The sequence below is a fragment of the Protopterus annectens genome, chromosome 4.part1 (genome assembly GCF_019279795.1).
Source record: "Protopterus annectens isolate FY-2018-M chromosome 4.part1, PAN1.0, whole genome shotgun sequence".
Taxonomy (NCBI): Eukaryota; Metazoa; Chordata; order Ceratodontiformes; family Protopteridae; genus Protopterus; species Protopterus annectens.
This window is the reverse complement of record NC_056734.1, coordinates 565,528,853-565,549,290: the sequence shown is the minus strand read 5'-3', so window position 1 is coordinate 565,549,290 and position 20,438 is coordinate 565,528,853. Positions and strand designations below refer to the sequence as shown.

Sequence of the window (20,438 nt, the reverse complement as noted above, 5' to 3'; positions counted from 1 at the left end):
AGGTGAGATTTGGGGGCAGGGTAGGGGAGCGGAGTGAGCCCAAAGGGCGAACGGAGCGGGAAGAACCCAGAAGAAGATTGAGAGCCAATCAGTGGAGCAAAGATTACAGAAGAGTAAGTTGTAGCAGGGTAAGTAGGGCTTCTGGATGTAGTATATATATATATATATATATATATATATATATATATATATATATATATATATATATATATATATATATATGTATATAATAGGTAGAGAAGGGTAATAAGGTATAGGAGAGAGAGTGAGAAGTAAGAATAAAAACTGAGAAAAGCAAAGAGTGAGTAAAGCAAAAGCAAATAACAGAGGGGTGGGGACACCCTCTAGTGGTCAAATGCAGAAATTCACTAGGCCCACTAGGGAAGTCTATGGACTAAAATAGGGTTGAATTAAGGAAGATCTAGTGTAACGCAGGGAGTTAGAAGCGAGTGAGAATGGAGAGGGAGAGTTAAGAGGGGTTTAGGCTGCTGGCTGCCCTGGCAGGGAGATAGCTTACACAGACTACAAGCAGGAGTTACAGATTACTGAAGCTTAATTAGCAGCAGATACACATACTTCTTCAAATTCCTCTGGGAGACTCCTGGTCCAACTTTCCAAAAGGGGGTCGAGGCAGCAGAGCAGTATACTGCTTGTGAAAAAATGGATGAAGTAGGTGACTTTGGTTAGGTGTTTGTGTCCACCCAGGCAAGGTCCCAAGGGGAAATGCAGGGGAATACAACTGGAGACGGGAGAAAAGGTGGGAGAAGTTAGTAACTGTATAATAGAAACACACCTTATGTCCTAGTAGTTGTAGTAAGGCAGTTTGTATGTAGTGTGTAATACCAGGACCATTAGTACAGTACAATAGCACCCTGTGTATGTAGTGTGTAATACCAGGACCATTAGTACAATAGTACCCTGTGCATGTAGTCTGTAATACCAGGACCATTAGTACAGCACAATAGCACCCTGTGTATGCTGTATGTAATACCAGGGCCATTACTACAGTACAATAGCACCCTATGCATTTTATGTGTAATACCAGGACCATTAGTACAGTACAATCCACCCTGTGTATGTAGTGTGTAATACCAGGACCATTAGTACAGTATAACAGCACCCTGTGTATGTAGTGTGTAATACCAAGACCATTAGTTCAGTACAATAGCACCCCGTGCATGTAGTGTGTAATACCAGGACCATTAGTACAGTACAATAGCCCCCTGTGTATGTAGTGTGTAATACCAGGACCATTAGTACAGTACAATAGCACCCCATGTATGTAGTGTGTAATACCAGGACCATTAGTACAGTACAATAGCACCCTGTGTATGTAGTGTGTAATACCAGGACCATTAGTACAGTACAATAGCACCCTGTGTATGTAGTGTGTAATACCAGGACCATTAGTAGGGTATAACAGCTCCCTGTGTATGTAGTGTGTAATACCAGGACCGTTAGTACAGTACACTAGCATCCTGTGTATGTAGTGTGTAATACCAGGACCATTATTACAGTACAATAGCACCCTGTGTATGTAGTTTGTAATACCAGGACCATTAGTACAGTACAATAGCACCCTGTGTATGTAGGTTGTAATACCAGGACCATTAGTACAGTACAATAGCACCCTGTGTATGTAGTGTGTAATACCTGGACCATTATAGGTTCATAGGTTCATAGGTTAGTACTAAGCTAACTGCCCTTGCGAGCCATTTTTAAGCCTAGCCAATTATCCTTTGTGAGACTCAAACCCTGCACCTTGTGTTTGTAAGGCAAACACTAAACCATTAGGCCACCCTCCCAACCCCCAAAATGTCATAGGTTAGTACTAAGCTAACTGCCCTTGCAAGCCATTTTAAGCCTAGGCAGTTATCCCTTGTGAGACTCAAACCCTGCACCTTGTGTTTGTAAGGCAAACACCTTAACCATTAGGCCATAGTACAATAGCACCCTGTGTATGTAGTTTGTAATACCAGGACCATTAGTACAGTACATTAGCACCCTGTGTATGTAGTATGTAATACCAGGACCATTAGTACAGTACAATAGCACCCTGTGTATGTAGTGTGTAATACCAGGCCATTAGTACAGTACAATAGCACCCTGTATATGTAGTGTGCAATACCAGGACCATTAGTACAGTACAATAGCACCCTGTGTATGTAGTGTGTAATACCAGGACCATTAGTACTCTACAATAGCACCCTGTGTACGTAGTGTGTAATACCAGGACCATTAGTACAGTATAATAGCACCCTGTGTATGTAGTGTATAATACCAGGACCATTATGTCAGTACAATAGCACCCTGTGTATGTTGCTTGTAATACCAGGACCATTAGTACACTACAATAGCACCCTGTGTACATAGTGTGTAATACCATGGCCATTAGTACAGTACAATAGCACCCTGTGTATGTAGTGTGTAATACCAGGACCATTAGTACAGTACAAGATTACTGGTATTATTTTCCTCCCTGTCTTTTTCATAGTCTGACTTTGTGCTGTCCTGGGACCTCCTCTAACTGCCACTAGTAATTATTCAGTTCAGGTTGGTCTGAACTCTGAAAAAGGACTCACCGTGCAAACCTTGCCTTGACATGGAAGGATAAAACCCTGACTATGACCCAGGTGATCAGAGTTCAGTTAGCAGTTTCGTGAGCTTGATGGGATTGGTGGAGAGGATATGTGTGTCCATCACTGGGGGAGGGGCTGGGTCCATGGACAGTCTTGCTGCTGATCCCCAATATAATCTGTGCTGGAATGTGGAGATGAAATTGATGGACAGGCACTGGTGCAGGAATGATGTGGGCATGGCTAACGAGCTGCTGATGGTAGCACATGATATCTGCATGGTTGTAAGCTGTTAGAAAGGTATAGAGAGCCCCTATGGTAAAGTAGGTGCTAATGTCACCACCCAGTGGAAATGGTTAGGGTCATTCATGCAAAAATGTTTTCATTATTAGGATGCCAAGAAAAGTACCAAATACCTAATGTGTGCCTGGGTGATGACTTGTCTTGATGTCTGTAATCCTATGGGATCCAAGAGAAAATCCCCATCCCCCAGAAATTAGTGGGCTCAAGTCCAACAAGGACAGACTTGCTGGTTAGCAAGGCAGAAGGGGAGAGCACATAGAGAAAAACATGTCACAGTGGTATCTAGTTTGTCTGAATCATGTGCTCGGAGTAGGAAATGGGTATACTGTTACTACTATTTACAAAACATGAAATAAAGTACTTACTTATTACCAGTGCAAAAACCCTGTGGCAGTTTAGTCCGTGCATTATTGTAGAAGACAGGAAGCGGCACCAGTGCTTCATTGAGTGTTTGGCGTAAACCTTACATTTGTTATTATGAACTGGTCCTTGTCAGGTATAAAAAGGATGAAAATTGTATCTATGGAACGGTGAGAACCTATGGGATGATGAAAGTGGCCACAAAAAATAGTTTTAATATACTAATCTGTATATATTGTCAAAACACAAAGGTATTTAATTTCCCATCTTCATATTCTTTGTTTTAGTTGCATTTTTTGTTTTATTTATTAGTTAACAGTTAAATTCAATAGCTACAAGCACATGTTTTAGGGGAACATGGGAGCACTCTCAGTTTAAACGACTTGCTCAGAGTCACAAGATAGGCAACTGGAAGCTGAGGGAACCGTACCCCAGAGGACATGATGTAGCTCATTACTAGGTTATAGCCTTAATCAGCTGTAATAAACTTCTGCTCATGCTGTGTTGTTTTCTTGCTACACTGCACTGCACTTCAGAAAACTAGAGTATTAATACTTTCAAAATGTTGCCTTAAATTACTAGGGACTAGAAGTTATTGTATTGTTGTTTATCTTTATTCATGTCTTTACCTCATTAGTTATGAGTGCTTCATTGCTTTTGCAAATAAATGATGAATTATCTATAAAAGTCTACTTGTTGTTTGAGAAGACGAATCACATATTTCTGACCATCTCAGTTCTAAATTACCTTTTATTACTGTATACCACAATCACCACTAACTACTTTAAGTGAACCTGGACTCAGTGTCTAAATTTTACTGGGCAACCTCTCTGGCACTTTTTAAAATAATAACCAAAGTCAAGGAAACTCCTTCAGATCTATGCTAGAAAAGTAAATACATTATAAATAAATGGCTTGATAAACAGTCTGCTTCCTTTTGTCTGCAAGCAAACTCTTGGGACCCAAATAACTTTCCATAAGTTCCTGTTTCCGTAGAAACGATTAGCAGCAACACCTGGCTGATAAATACACAGCAGTTAATTTGCTTCCATTTAATTGCCAGTCTTCCACCTGAAGAACAAACGGTCTTATTGTTTCCTTACTTTCTGAGTATGGAGTTAGTGCCGTGGCTTTTTTTTTTCTTCAGGAAGCTTGCAAATTCTGTCGACGTACAGCAAGTTACATAATAATCAGGAGCAGAAGTTTGTGTGCATCTCACAAAGAGGCGTGGGCAGGTGTTTTTCAGACCACTCTAAGCTTTAGAGCCAATAAAGAAATAAGAATGGATAATGCTGTATCTGCATTTGGTGGTCTCCTGAGTGAAGTCACCACAGTTTTTTCCTGTGTTCTTTCCTGCTGACCAGTGGCTCAATCTGAGTTAGGCATGTTTATGCAGCCTGTGGCTCACAGGCAGTCATTCAGTGTCCCCATTCGGATAACACTGCAGTGCAGAAGGAGATGCCAGATGCGGTAAGCTCAAACACTTATGGCCTACTTTTGTTAAAAAAAATGTGGATTTCATATATTGAGAGTCTGCAGTTCTAAAACCTGAACACCTATATCGGTACTTCAGACACAAGTCGTACAGTGCTACTCTGTCACAGTCTAAATTTAACTGAAATACTTTTAGTTTTGCAGCCTAAACCTTTTCAGAAACCATGTAATTATCCATTAGTACACGACACACAACTTTTTATCTGTAATTACGCAAATAGTCTATTTGACCTGAGCTTAAAATTAAACTTAATCTAACCTTCAGAAACAGTAAACTACAAACTTGAGTGGCACTGTATGATGTGTAATGGTATAGAGAGTAACAAAAAAGTGTAATATGCTATACTGTAGCTCTGAGTTTCACAAAGAGATACTTAAAATGTTGCAACAGAATTTGAAGGTACTCTTATAAAAGTGATAACTCATAGGTGCTGATATATAATATTTAAGTATTATGCATATTAGGTTAATTCAGCTGTTTTTCTAAAAACTCGTATACAAAGCAGAAAAACTCCACAATTCAAACCTTTGGGATGTTTAAGGGATAACCAGTTGATGTAAAGCAGCACAGCTGATGGGGGAGGGGGGTGAGACACATATGTCTAGCTAGACAAGATTCAATGATCTGAAGTTATCTCTGGTCCATGAAGCAGAAAGATAACAGCTGTAATCTGCTGTGCTACCATGCATGTGTTATAATTTTGAATTATACTGGTAGACATCAGACTTTATATACAAAGCAGCCAATAAAAATAATGTCAGCATAAAAAATGCTTTTGAATCATTCCAGTTTTACAGCTACTTTACTTCCATTTGTTTCATTAATAGTCACATATCCACATGTGTGTCCATGTTATCCAGTTTAGGGGAACTATGATACATCTTCCATATAATGTTTTTTTTTTTCTGGGTGAAGCTGTTATTGAGTCTGGTATACAGGTAACATCTTATGGAGACCAGGGAGACTGACTAGCAACTAACTTTTGCAAAAGCAGCAAACAATACTGGGTACTGTTGCCGCACTGATGTTGCTATGTATATGGATCTCTGTTAGGCGAAACAAAAAACGCTCCTTTCAATAGGAAGCTGATGAAATGCAAAATAAAGTTATCAGAATGCTTATATTATGGGTAAAAACATCAAGAGGTGATAGGAATGATTCTACAATAACATGTTAGTAGGCAAACTTTTGTTTAACCTTCATGTCTGCTAATATACTTGTTTCCTCCTCTAAAAAATATTGTTATTCTTGTTTCTGAGAGGGTTATTGCAAATAAATCATCCAATATGTTATAAAATTATTGGTACTGTATCTTTAAGAAGTGGAGTTCTTCAGGAGGTGATCAGTGTGTAATCATTTCATTTATGTTGCAATAAGACATTAGCAAATTGACTTGGAATGGTGAAACCTGAGGAGAAGAGGCTATAATTTCTAATCAGTCTTTATATGTGGTCCCTAGAATGCCCTGAAAGTCTGTTTTACCATGTGAATTATCTATACACAGCTGCTGCTTTATGGAAATATACTACTAACCAAAGCAAACCGCCAAGCTGAAGCTCAAGAGCAAAATCACTAAAATAAAAGTTCAAACGAGGTATAGATCACCACACAAATTTTAATACAAGAACAATAAAAGCAAAGCTTTCAAACAAAGGCCTTTCTTCAGTTACTACAAACTTCGTCAGCTATTTAAATACATTTCAAAATGCAGATCACATGACCAAACAATCAAATAAAACTCCAGGTCACCAGTTCTGTGAAGAGATTGAAGTGTAAAAAAATGCTGCATATAACATCAAAGCAATGCACAGTACAACTCTTCTAGGTTTCTGTTCAGGTACAGTTAAACAGATATTCTGTAAGCTTCTCCAGCTCATCAACAGGTAGAAAATCATGAGCAGCTGCCCGTGTAGAATTTGGATAATGTCTTTACTTGCAGAAGTGAATTATGCATCATATTGTTATATTATACACACAGAATAATACAGGTTACTAAAAAGAAATGGACTACACGAGGTACTGAAAATGTGACATTCTTCGCCTTTTCCATAGCACTGCTTCATGTTATTCCCCCTCCCATGTAGTTGCACAGCATTCACTAGACTGCTTTGTTATTCTAGCCATATTGCCTGGTACCTCCTCCCTGTTTAATACATCCCCTCCTTAAACAGATGTTTCAAGCTGCTGAAATCCCACATTCTTTTCCTAAACAGTGTAACTGCAGAAATTATGCTGAGTCAGTATATTGGATGAGTGGTGCCAGTGTTTGTTCTTAGTACATATAGAAAGTTCACTGTCTCTCTGTCTGGTCATCCAAAAGCTGTCTGATGTTCTGTCTAGTGCTGATTTAAAGTTTTAGTGTTACTTGTACTGCTTCAACTCCTGTTTGTACATTTAATTTTGGATATTTGTTGTTAGGTATCTAAGTGCTTTATTATTCTGCTATTTATTTGTGCTTATACCAGCTGTTTCTTTTTTCTTTTCTTCTGGCTATGTTCCCATTAATTGTATAAGCCTTATATGAATTTATATTGGATGACTATAACTAAAATATCTGAATGTCCATTATTTGCTCCACTCTGCCTTCCTAATAAAAAAAAAAATCCTCAAATAAACAAAATACTGTGGATTTACCAGTAGCTTATATATCACTTAGAACTAAGTGTAAATAAGTACCCAAATGAGTAGTGGAACAATCCCCTACAAGTTATAACCTATGGTATCTCATTTCTTCTGTACACCAAGTCAACAATAACTCAAACACAGACTTACTGATATGACTTGTGCATTTATTCATCACTGTATCTAATTTATTTGTTTGTTGATATGGAGATTCTTACTGACAGATCCCAATTAATGTAGATGCCCATGAAGAAAACCTGCAGATATATAAGATTTACTAACAAAAATATATATATAACATTGACTGCAGAAACTCGGATGAGTATACAAATAAGGACTACATAAAATAATGAAGGGAATGGGTACGTCAGTGATAAATCAGCAAAAGCTGAAGATGTATCGACGAATATCTGCATAATGACAACTGTTATTTGATGTTTGGCACTTTACTAATAGTATAGATATAACCAGAATAGATGTAACCAGAAAGAAGCACATCTTTGTGCTATGCATATCATACCCACACAAGTTCATGTTATATGCAACGATTAACAAAAGTATCAAAAGTAAACTTGGTATTCTGCTTGGGAAGAACAAGCAAAAAGCAGATATGCAAAGTGTGACCAGTGACAACTGAGTAAGGATATAGAATAGTAGCTGTAAATATGATATACATCTTTGCTAGGGGAGATTAGATCACCAAAAGCAAAGCAGAAGAACCTCAGATTAGTTAATATATCATCTAACCAAACCATGAGAGGAAAGGTGGTATAAAAGAAACGCAGAAGGAGAGGACATGAGGGTGGGGAAAATAGGACTTAACAGTTACAGCAGATTGCAGGAAGAGTGTTAGTGAAAGTGAATGAACAGGGGAGGATTCAGGGTCTTGTGAATATCTAGGTAGTTTAAGTAATCCCACAAAGTTTTACTTGCTATGGTTTAATAGTTTTTGTATTGTAATTAGCCTAATCATGAGGTCTGCCTTTAATTGATATGCTTTTATTTGTCTGTTTTATTAACTGCATCCTGATTGTTAGATTAAGTAGAAAACTATGACTGGGTGTGGTTCTGCTGAGACTTACTCATGCCTAGCATGATTTGGCCCTAATCTTATTTTTTGCAGTTCCATTGGACATGTTTCATTGGATTTGATTAACTCTCAGTGTTGTGGTGCCCTTCATAAGCCCCTGTGTCACTCCAGATCTCCATATCCTAACTGGCCAACCCTCCCTGGCCAGGGCCACCAGACAGTCTTCCCTCCTGGCCAATAAATAAAATCTCCAAAATGTGAAGGACCACAGAGCCACTATATCTATTCAAGGTATTTGTGCTTGTTTACTTTAGCCCTACTCCATTAACATATGCTAACATTCTATGTCTTAGGCTTAACTGGCTATGAGGCTTGGTCTTAGGTACTCTCCACTCCAAACCCAAGGCAGCACACTCTCCAGACTTGCCTGAAAGTCTTCCCTGGTTTGCCATTCCAGCCCTGTCTTCATGTGACTGTGCAGCAGCCCACTTCCCCAAACATGTCACCTCAGTCCCTTCCCCTTGGAGAAACGCATGCAGGCATTACCTTGCCATTTCTTTCCCCTCACCTGCTAGTTCCAGCAGGTACCTGTGCCACTAGATAAACTTGGGCCATAATCAGGGTTTTATCCATCTTAGCCAATAGAGTTAACAACATTACTTACAGCTTCTATGGAATTTGATAACATTTTTAGTGTGTGTGTGTGTGTGTGTGTGTGTGTGTGTGTGTGTGTGTGTGTGTGTGTGTGTGTGTGTGTATATTGCAGCATAATATGATGCTTTTCAGCATTTGGCAGAGTACAGATAACCCAATAATATATAAATAATTGTGTTTAAACATTTAAACCAGTATTATGAGTCCATTGTGAATAGAATGGTGTTTCTTCAAATGACGTAAGTATTTCTGTTAAATTCTACTTATTTCCTTAAGAAAATAAAGAAGGATAGCTGTTTATATCAGTGACAGCATTTTTGTTTAATAATCGGTTGAATGTAATATAAAAAAGGACTGAAAGAAGCCCAGTCAGAGAGCATTTGCCCATGGTGTGAAAGGGGACTTGATGTCCACAGCTGTAACTCTGGGGGAGAGAATTTAACCATGTGAGGGAAGATTTTGGTGAAGAAGGTGTCAGTTGCTCCTGGCAGAGGAATCCAGAGACAGAGAAAACTACCAATACTGACTGTTTTCCAGCAGTACAAGACTGAGTCGAAGGCACTTCTTTTGCATTTAGTTAAACCACTAGACTTTATTTTGCTTCAAAGAACTTGCATTATTTACATTTGTGTGTAATAAATTGCATTATTTTTTATAAGGACTGGTGGTCTCTGCTGATTCCGCCTTCTAAATTGATGGAGAATGTGGGCATTTTGGCACAAATTGTTTAATGCAGAAATCCTGAAATTGCAAATATCATTACCAACATGAATGTAAGTGCCCCAAAGAAAGAGAGAGAAAACAGTCTTGTGTGTGCTGGGAATTTTTTGCATGCCCTGGTACATGGATGAGTACCCCAAGGACAGTGCCACTGTTAAAACAACTTACATAGAAGTGTGTCTTAATGCCTTTGAGCAGTATGCCCACCAGGGGGGATGAATTTAATTGAAGAGCCACTAAAAACCTTTATGGACATGGATGGGACTAATTATTATGACTGCAAGGTCAAAAAGGCTTTACTTGCCAGATCTGCTGTTTCCTCAAGTGATACAATCTCAAAAAGGCTCATGGATGGATATTTTCTCATAACAAAACATTAAGGTCACAGTTATGTAATTTAAAGCACATTGTTAAGTTATGGTTAGAAACAAAGGGTTAACATAATTAGAATAATATTACAGTGAATGCCAAATTCAAAAGGACTTTACCAATTGCTTTAAGAAAATGGGAGTATCAAACTGATCTAAAGACTCTAAAAGTTATCTTGACTGAAGAAGAACTATTATTTATGAAATCTTATATAAGTCTTAGTGTAACTAAAGTTTGCTAAGATAAAAATTTCCTGAGCATTAAGTCTCAAAGTTACAAAGAAACTGAAGTACAAAATGCCAATAACTATTTTCCATATGATATCACCAGTGGTGTAGTGTGTGTGTCTGAGTGCTGGCAGTAATTCCTTCTTTTTGGGAGATTTCTCCCATTTTGTGTTTTTGTGAACATGACGTCGGTATAAGTTCAAGAGAAGTGTGTGTGTGTGTGTGTGTTGGGGGGGGGGAACTGTCCCCTGTTTAAAGAAAACTTCAGTTTGATTTTTGGGCCTTGTAGTTTTTCAGACATCTATGTTTGATGATTAGGTTCCCTGGTGTCATGCAACTCCATTTCATAGTGGAACTATAAATCTGAGCAGTCTAGATGTGTGGTAAAACCTATGTCAACTATTAGTAACAAACAGAAAGTAACTCCTGTAGAAACGGTCTATTTTAAATCTGGGAAAAGAGTCAAACAACTAAAGTTTGAATTAAAGATGGCAGCATTGTTAACTGTGTGAAAACTGCAACTTCTAAAAAATGCTGCTAGTGATGTTAAGCCTCAAGAGTGTAAGTTTATGTTCTAAAATGGTTGCAACTGCATTCTGTTACTATACAATTTCACGTTAACTGCAATACATTGATTGATGGTAGAGAACGACAAGAACTGACTCCTCCAGTATGGTAAGACCTACAAAAGGCCAGTATGTATATAAGTTAGAAGAAAGCCACTGCTAACAAAGCATAGAAAAGGTATGCACCATTTGTGATAAGAAACTGTATTCTGTTGTTCAGAAAGAAGTACAAGGTAGGTTTGGAAAGGTAGCTGATCCAGTTACTTCATTTCCACTTTAAGACATGACGTGAAAAGATTTTCCCTGCTTAAAGAGTTATGGAGACAATGGGAAGAATGTAGTTATTTTAACAGTCTACCCTATAAATGTTGGGGAGGAGAACTAGCGGGTGAATAAGTCTAGAAATGTGCTTTTGCCTAACCTAGAATGAGGGGAATATACTACTGGTCCCATTCATTACAGAGTTTGACTTCAGCAAAGGCTAAGGCATAACTGTAGAAGTCCTAATGGTACCAACATTTGGCTAATGCTACAAAATGAAGAGGAACCTACACAAGTTAGAGAGACACATCAAAACATACCTCTAACAAGTCCAGTAGAAGGAAGGGACTTGCCCACTAAAACAGAGTCTGGAAGTACTGCAAAGCATGGAATAGAAGTGTCATTTGCAGTCCAAACATTTTACAGAACAGGGAAGTGAAATGACTAGCAGAGTAATGAGAAATGATTACTTACTAAAAATATATATTCTAAGTAAATGGAGTTAGGAGGTATAACAGATGCACCACTTTCAAACTGAAATGGAAAGTACAAGAAACTGAGCATTCTAAGCAGGTGAATGATTAGGAGAAATATAACAGTAAGAAAGATTTCCCCTCGGTAGATGAAAAAGGAGAAACAGTCCCTGGCCATAGTTCTAAACCCAGGCCATTTCTGACAGCATAAGACGGAAACAGAAAAAGTCTTAAAAACTAAAAAGTTATGGGCATTCAGAAGCCATGCAGCTGAAATACTGGTATGTCTTTAAAGGGTCATTTGCTTTTACCACATGGGATTCAACTACTGGAAGTTTATGGAATTACACAGTGAAGACACTAGCTAGGAAGGGATTTTTCTTGTAGTTTGTCTGTGTGACCTTTTTAACCTTTGTTATATATTGCAGAGACGGAGTAACATAGAGTGGTGATTTCCACCTAAAAATTATATATTTTTGTATTCAACATTCAATGTCTTTGCATTTTGAAGTGTTTCTAATGTTACTGAACAACTGAATATGGTAGTTACCCCATTAAATGGGGAACATCTGTGAATGATATTCATATGTTAGCCTGATTTTTAAAAAAGGGGATGGATGTCCCACCCATCTCAGATGTCACAAAGAGGAGGTTCAGAGAAGTCTGGAGCAGTTTTGTGCTGTTAAGAAGAGTTGTAGACCTGAGTACTAGCTCTAGAAAATGAACAAATCAGAAGGACTGGTTTGCCAGAGGTTAGCTCTGATAATCACTGTGACACCTGACCAGAGAGCAGAGACCATACTTGTGTAAATATTCAGCACCGGAGGTACTGTAAGAATATTATAGAGACCACAGGCATTAATTGTGTTTTAAAGACCACAAATATTAACTGTGTAAAAAAGATTGCAGATGTTAATTTATTTTGATGAAGTCCAGCCCTCCATTTTATGTCATGTAAATAAACTGTTTTTACTAGGATATGTATTGCATTGTCAATCTGCACTTTGATAATACAATACAGTAAACTGCATACCACCCAAAAATAGCAATACATTGAATACATCTAATAAAAGAATATTCCAAAAACTGTGATTTGCAGGGGGAAACCCTCATCCTTCACACCTCCACAACTTAATATTTACCAACTCCAAGATCACACGGCAGAGGGGGAAAAGGCAAATTCCGTTGCCCTACTGTCACCCAATCTCATGGAAAAGACAAATCCTGTCCTCTTAACTGTGTAGGTGAAAAGTGAACAGGACATAACCTTTCCTGTGCAGTAGTGACCAAGCATAAAGTACACTTCATCAGCCAACTGCATCCATTAGTAATTAACTTTGAAGGAGTGCAGTAAAACCTACAAGTCAAAGTGCAGTTAGACTTATACAAATATTGCCTTTTAAAAGTTAGAGTATCAGTTTCATTATTTTCCACAGTATGTATACGTAGCCTTCAGCAGTCGATGCATAATGTTCTTGAGGCATGCATAGAATGATACACACAACAGTCAAAAAGACCAACAATCCCAGTTCGTGTAGAATATATTATTTTAATAAAAGAGAAGATCCACTAAGACTCAAATCAAAATAGTATCCACACAGTGTCAACCCAAAAATAATGGCAGTTCCAATACAGACGACAGCATAGTCTACATGAACTGGGAGTGCTGGTCGTTTTTGTTTTGTTTGGACTGTGTGTGTGTGTTTGTTTGCGTGTATATATATCTATATATATATATATATATATATATATATATACATATGCGTGTATGTATTTATTTATCTATCTGCCAATAATGTATATACACATAGAACCAAATATATTATAAAGTAGTTCTGATTTATATGAATATCACTAATTATCCAGTTTATATTGTCAGCTGCACAGCAGTTGTGTAATGAATAATACTTAGAGCAATATGCAGAAAGGCCTTCTGTCCAGATCTTTCTTTGAAGATTCTGAGTCTTCAGATCTTTCAGCCACTCTATGCTTCTCTCAAAACTTGAAAATTTAAGACTGAGGGGTGGAACAGCCAAATAATAGAACTTTTAATGTTGAACACAGCTCCTATGCCTTTAGTATTGGCATCTTCACTGCACCTGGCATGGGGCCCAAGATGGGAGCTATTATCAATATTTGGCAGCTTAGCCAGGGATCTTCCTTTTTGAATCTCTCCCACATACACTGATGATTTGACCCTTCTACAAGGTGGTAGACCCAGCTCAGAAGTGCAAAAATATCTACTGAGAGACTTTAGCAAGCTGCAGAAAAGCTGGTTAGAGGTAAACCTGAAGGCAACTGTCTGTGCTGTTTGCCATTCCACAAAGGTTAAGTGAAACAAATGCTACTGCAATAACGGATTGTTTCAGTGACTCAGTCTGCCTGGTAAAATAATGCCAAAACCAAAGGGAAAAAGGTCATACCGACAAACCATTCAGTAAAATCTGGAAGAAAGACCCAGTCAACGTAGGGTCTTCACTATGTAAAACCTTCTACCTTGTGTAGTGGAGGTTTATGGCATATATGCAAATAAACACTTAAGGGCATACCTGTGTTTTAGCTACATGGCTTCTAATGCCCGTGAATTTTTACATTAAGTCTTTATGGGTACATTCAGGCCAGATTCTTAGGGGGGCTAGCTTGACTTTCTCTTACCCTTATCTCATTAACAGCTCTGAGCTGTGGAATTTCAAAGTAGCAACCTACACATATCCTTACATTTAGGAGAGAGTGTTTTCAGAAAACTCAGGTTAAAACATAAGACAAATAAATGTAATATCTTGCAAACAGCTGTAAATGCTAATAAAAATCTACAAAAAGCAAGATTATCAGTAAAAAGTTTTTACAGTGATAGTACATTCACATCATTTACAACAGGAGTATAATATTATGCACACAAACCTAGAATTATATTTTTCTGTAAAGTTTCATAAGCAACTTGTCATATGCTGGAACTGTACAACCTAGATATACAGGCAGGAATTCAGAAATAAATAGAACAATATGATTCAGAGACATAGTTATTGCAGTTACACAAGGCCAGAAAATATCACAGCTGGCATGATATGCAGCTGGCCATATAATGAGGTGGAAATAAGCAATGTGTTGATAGTGAGGGTAATGGTGAATGCAAATGAGGAAAAACAGCATGATGGAGTGATTCAGAAATGTTTAAAAAGTGTATAGTGAGCAGTGACTGCCATTGTAGTAGTAAGATATAAAATTGTGGTGAACAGAAACCCCACTAATATGTTAAGGGTAGCAGCAGATTTAGCAGAAATGCATATGTCTAGGGCTACCCAATAGTCATGATAAAGTGGATTGTCACCCTTCATGTCAGCAAAGGCACTGACTGTGTCTAACATTCCATCCCTCCATGACAAAGAAATAGTGGACCACTACCATGTAGATAGATACCATACATGAACTGGTACAGATGTAGTTGCCTCACATGCAGGCTAATGGAATGCATAGAATACCCACTGCTATAATGACCAATGCCTGTCCCCCACCCTCTTCAAAGCAAACAGTATCACACAGATGTAGAGACAGCATGGTGCATCCCTCCTTGCCTTTGTAGGTGTTCATCAAAACAGGAACTGGAGGCCCACTGCAAAACATCCCTGAGTGTGTCACATGAAACTTTTGTAGTGACCCCTAGGTAGTGTGCTACATGTAAATGTCGTTAAGCTCCCCCCCCCCCAGCTGACAGCAGCTTGTTACATATATCTATTTTTAGTCTTTTCATATACAGTAATTGTTCTTAAAGGCCCTTTTTCACAACAGGCACACAGCTTTTGAAAATCATTTCTGCCATTGCCTATGCCCTGTATCCATTTCTATCACAGATACTCATACCTCTTAACCGTCGAACTTTTCACAGAATGTCCAGATTTTTACTCATTTTTGATCTGTTCATAAAATTTGTGGATTTCTGATAAATCCAGTGAGGATTGATGCCACATAATAATAACAGATATCTGAGTTTCAGACTTCATATCATTCAGAGAATCCATACCAACACAAAACTTTTTATTCTAACAAATTTCTAAATTTATAAAATTAATATTTAGAATCTGTCCCTATTTTTGTGCCTTGGAACCCTCATTCTTTATGACTTTGTTCAGATTTCTTGTGCTAAGAGGTTAAGAGATATGTAGATACTCCATGCTGTCATTGGCAAACACTGTTGTGGTTGACTGCAAATCTGAGTAACAAATCCACCTGTGGCCCACAACCCCACTCTGAAGTCAGATGTAGACCAACCCACTCGACAGCAACAGCAAAACAGCAATCATGTTACCTACACATTCTTATTACATGTCCCCTAGACATTTATTACAGAAGCTGTAGATCTGTATGTCCTGTATAACTGTTTGCAGCACTTTCAAATCCTTCACTTTGCAGTAGCAAATTTCCATATTGCAATGAACACTAGCATGGCTGCAGCTATATTTATCATGCAATTTTTGAGGCTTACAGCTCAACAATTATGATAATGAGCCAGTCAGTGGTAAATATTTTTCTCTGGACTACGTGTTGTATGCAATGCTTGGTAGACTAAGGCTGTGATTTGAGGTTCATCTCTAACCTAACACACCCATGAAAGCCCATGATGCATACAGCTCAGTCTGGGTAGTTTACTGACTCCAGTGGGGATAAGGATGTGTTAAGCCATGTGTTGGCCTCTGAAGTAGATATCAAGCAATCATTCAGTTAGATAAGGGATATATAGACTACATACACACAGGTCTTGGTTTAGTATCACCCCAAACAGTAGTCTACTATGCCATGTATTCATGTGCCATTATATGGTGATAGCATGTATTGCCACACAGCCTAGGTGCTTGATTTGTGTCATGTGACACCTGCAGCATGTGTCAGTGTGAATGTTCTACAATTTTTCTCAAGATTGTGACCTGTGAAGTGACCATAGCATCTGATGGTGCTGATAGTGGCAGGAAGGACTCTGTGGTGGTATGTGATGGAGTAAACAGTTTTTCTGTACTTTACGCATTGAGCACCTGCTGGGGACCCCTTATGAGAGCCCTAGTACAAGGTGGATGCCTGGCACTGCCTTGCCAAGGCAATTAATGATATGACTGGTATGACTTAATTTGGTGAGCTCTGCAGGCACCACTATAGTGATCTGAAGAGGCACCAACTTGATATTCTTCACCATTGGGGAAATTACTCTAGAGTCCTTCAGCACGTACTCATGACAGGTGCATTATGTTGATATTTTGGAGGCATATGTAATGACTCTCCAGATGCATGGATATCTATGTACTGATAATATAATGTAATATAGCTGCATTTATGTTTGTTATCTTCATAATTGTGTAATGTAGTTTGCTGCTAGTAGCTACCTTTCTAAAGGTAATACTCTTCTCCTCACACATATGCACTGAACATACAAACTATCTTGATGTCCCACCACCAATCCTACCTGTGAGAAGTGCTAGTGCCGTCAGGATAATGGTGATAGCCTGCCTCAGGATGCCCCCCTGCAAACCTTGTGCTATACTCTGCAGTTTGAATGGAATGCTGTCTGTTCTAAAAATATATTAATATGTATTTTGCAATGTGGTCATTCCTCATAATGGATTCAGATAGAATGTTTGTTTTTTTTGGTTGAGGTATAGATTGCAGCATGAGAATTTGAGTTCTAAGCATTAGCTGTGAAAGGATTAATCCTAGGGCACTACATGGTGCGGTGTGGTGAGACATAAGAGCTTGGTGAGAATCAGGTTGGCAATAAATCTTTTTAGCAGTTTGCGCCACTCTTTCAGTAGCTCCATTGGACTGTGGATTATGAGAACTTGACATGGGACATATGCAGCTGTGATCCACAGGAAATTTCTGGAACTCCATAAATAGAAACAGTTACTGTTATCTGTAATCATTTTGAAACGTATGCTCTATCTGGTAAATATTGTCTTAAATCTGACTGATTTGTTGGGTAACTATAGCTGGCATGGGCAATATCTCTATATTTTGAGAATAATAATTAACTACAAGGTATCTGTTTCCTTCAAATTCATCTAAGTCAGCAGATGTTTTCTGCTAAGGACCCTAAGGAGTTAGTAGTATACATGTAAATATCTATACAACCTTAACACTCAGTTTCAAAGAGTTAAAAAGAATTACTGCTTACCTATACTAATGTAAAAAGCTTAATTCAGTTTCATAAAAATTATAATCTGTACTGTCTTGTATTCCTTGTAATCATATTTGAAAACTGTTTAATTCATTCTAAAACCTTGCTTGTGTTTCTTGTAAATCCTGTATGTAATCTGATTTAATGTATTCTCGGAGCTTTTCTCCCCGGGCCTCCACTGAAAATGGGCCATGTTGACCCAGTGGACTTCCCTGGTAATCAAACTGGAATAAATAAATACATAAATAAATAGTAATGGTTCTCTCCTCTGGGATGGTTTCTATATGTTACAAAACTGGCATTTTGACACCAGCTTTGTAATATCCATATTTATATTGGATTAACATACAGATATCTTGGCTTTTTGACACTTACTGAGGCATTCATGTCCCTTGAGTATTGCCTTTATTTAAAACAGTATGTTGCCTAGAGGGTGCAGCAAATCTAACTTGGTACATGAGTAACCACCATGTTCAAACAACTGGACTCTAACAGTGTGGCATTTATACATCAGATGTTTTGTGTCTATGTCCAGTACTTAGAGACCAGCTATCACTTGCATATTTAATGACTGTTTGCAACTCATTGCCATATCTATTAGCTTCTTTTAGATTTTCTAACCTGTTGTAGTCACTGGTTGATTTGCAGTAATGCTAAGCACACATGTATTAATGTCTTCTTCAGTATCAGATTATCTGGTCATGTACTATTTTTTTGGACAGCATGGCAGCCACATATAATTGGTTTCTTGACATATGAATTGTTTTGGAATTGAAGTGATAGGTGTGGGGGGGTAGCACTAGGAGCTTGTGAGTACAAGATGGAATTTGCTTACTACACCCCTGCAGCAAACACATCCACAGTAATTTAATTTATTGTGGCAAACAGCCCAGTCACATGCTACTGTTCTATTGAGCAGATTATTTAAGTATGGACCTTTCAGCACTTAAACCAAGAACTTAGACGTGTGCTTATTCCATTCTTGATGGCTAAGAATCTATCAGTGCACTTCAGTTTGCCTTCTAGATTATGTATTTGCATTTCTGCCTCGATCAACTTGAGGACTCATTAAGGTACTGTATAAGTGGCACATAATAACACAGATGCAGGGGCTGATTTTACTATTTAAAACTTTACTGGGGTTCCATGAATTGTGAGTTTGATTTTCCAGTCTGATTTAGTGTTTGGTGTAATAGTCACTGAAGTCAGGAAAATGATTTTGTTTTCAGAGTCTGCTACTTTTACTTGCTTAATTTTACAAATGACAGCATATTGTTGCATTTGTTACACATCCTGCCATATGTAACACAATGTACTGATGATGCTTGTCAGAAATTATATCTCATACATTTGGTAAGCTTGCATTCACTCTTCTCATGCTCATGTTTACTTTGTCTAATATAATGCCTTTTACTGAATTTGCTATTTTCTTTGCATTTAAACAAACCAGATATAGTCAGACTTTAATGCAGAAATCTATGTTCCACTATGAACTTAAACACAAATTACATCTAAAATGTGAGGACATTCACCCTAACCCAGGGTCTACTAAATATAATACTGTTTTATGCAATCCTAATTTACCTTTGTGGAGCGCAGCCCTTCTGGATTAAAACTATTTAGAAATACCCATAGTATGTGGGATAAGATAACATACCTGTATAGCTGGATATCTCTCTACACCCTGACATAATAACAGTAACAGAAACCTGTCTTAAATCACACACACAAGACAAAGAAATTCTGCATAATCCTGAAGGCAAACTGAAGTGCATTGGCTGTAATGATCATACTAATTAAAGAGATGATGGTGTAACCATTTTATTTTCAAAACCTTTTGATCTGGCAGTGAACCCCATATAAACACAAAACATCAATATGGTTGAAATCCTAGTAACGGCACTAAAAATTAACTAAAAAATTAGTATGCACAGAAAAGCTCTATATACCTCCTACTGCAGACAAATCAGCCTCTGATGACATATTATCTTGGCTATTAACAAATATACCTCTTGAAATAATAATACTAGGTTACCGTATATCGATTGGCCCAAGTGTACTCAAAATTATTCGCCCCACTGTCAGCCTAAATAGATTAATACAGCTAATACATTTGACCGCAGGAACAGATAAAATTACTGGAAAAGAAAGCATCTTGAAATGGATACTGACATTAGATCCCTTCCAAAATTACCCATGCAGGATGTATGCCTGAAATAAATTAGTGATTGTGTTCTGGTGTTTGCCATATGGAAAACTAAAACTCATACAAATATTTAAAATAAAATGGTCAAAAATACAACCAAAATTGACAGGGAAACATTCTTGTCTATCCTTATGCATAGAAATTAAGACCCACTAAAACACTGGCTTTAGATGATGCAGTAACCCAGTTCAACAAAACCTTCTTTATATTAAACTCCCTTGTACCTCAATGCAGAAAAAGAGCTAAGGAAAAACCTGCACCATGGTTTTCACCAGATATTAAAAAGTTGATGCACAACAGAGATCAAGCATGGAAAAATCACTTTTAGAGAAAAAAAAAACAATTTGCAACAAGACTGCCATACTACTGTGCAGGAAAAACCATGGTAAAGCTCTAAAACGGTTCTGATAAACAAT

At 37.9% G+C, this 20,438-nt stretch overlaps 1 protein-coding gene across 1 annotated transcript in view; it reads left to right on the top strand.

The window, feature by feature from the left end:
* Positions 1-4,313: 4,313 nt before the first annotated feature.
* Positions 4,314-20,438, top strand: part of KCNMB3 (potassium calcium-activated channel subfamily M regulatory beta subunit 3) — a 103,888-nt gene continuing 87,763 nt past the window's right edge. The window contains exon 1 of the mRNA XM_044070372.1: positions 4,314-4,709. Within this exon, the coding sequence (XP_043926307.1) occupies positions 4,624-4,709 (86 nt within the window). The 5' untranslated portion in view covers positions 4,314-4,623. The remainder of the gene's footprint in view (positions 4,710-20,438) is intronic.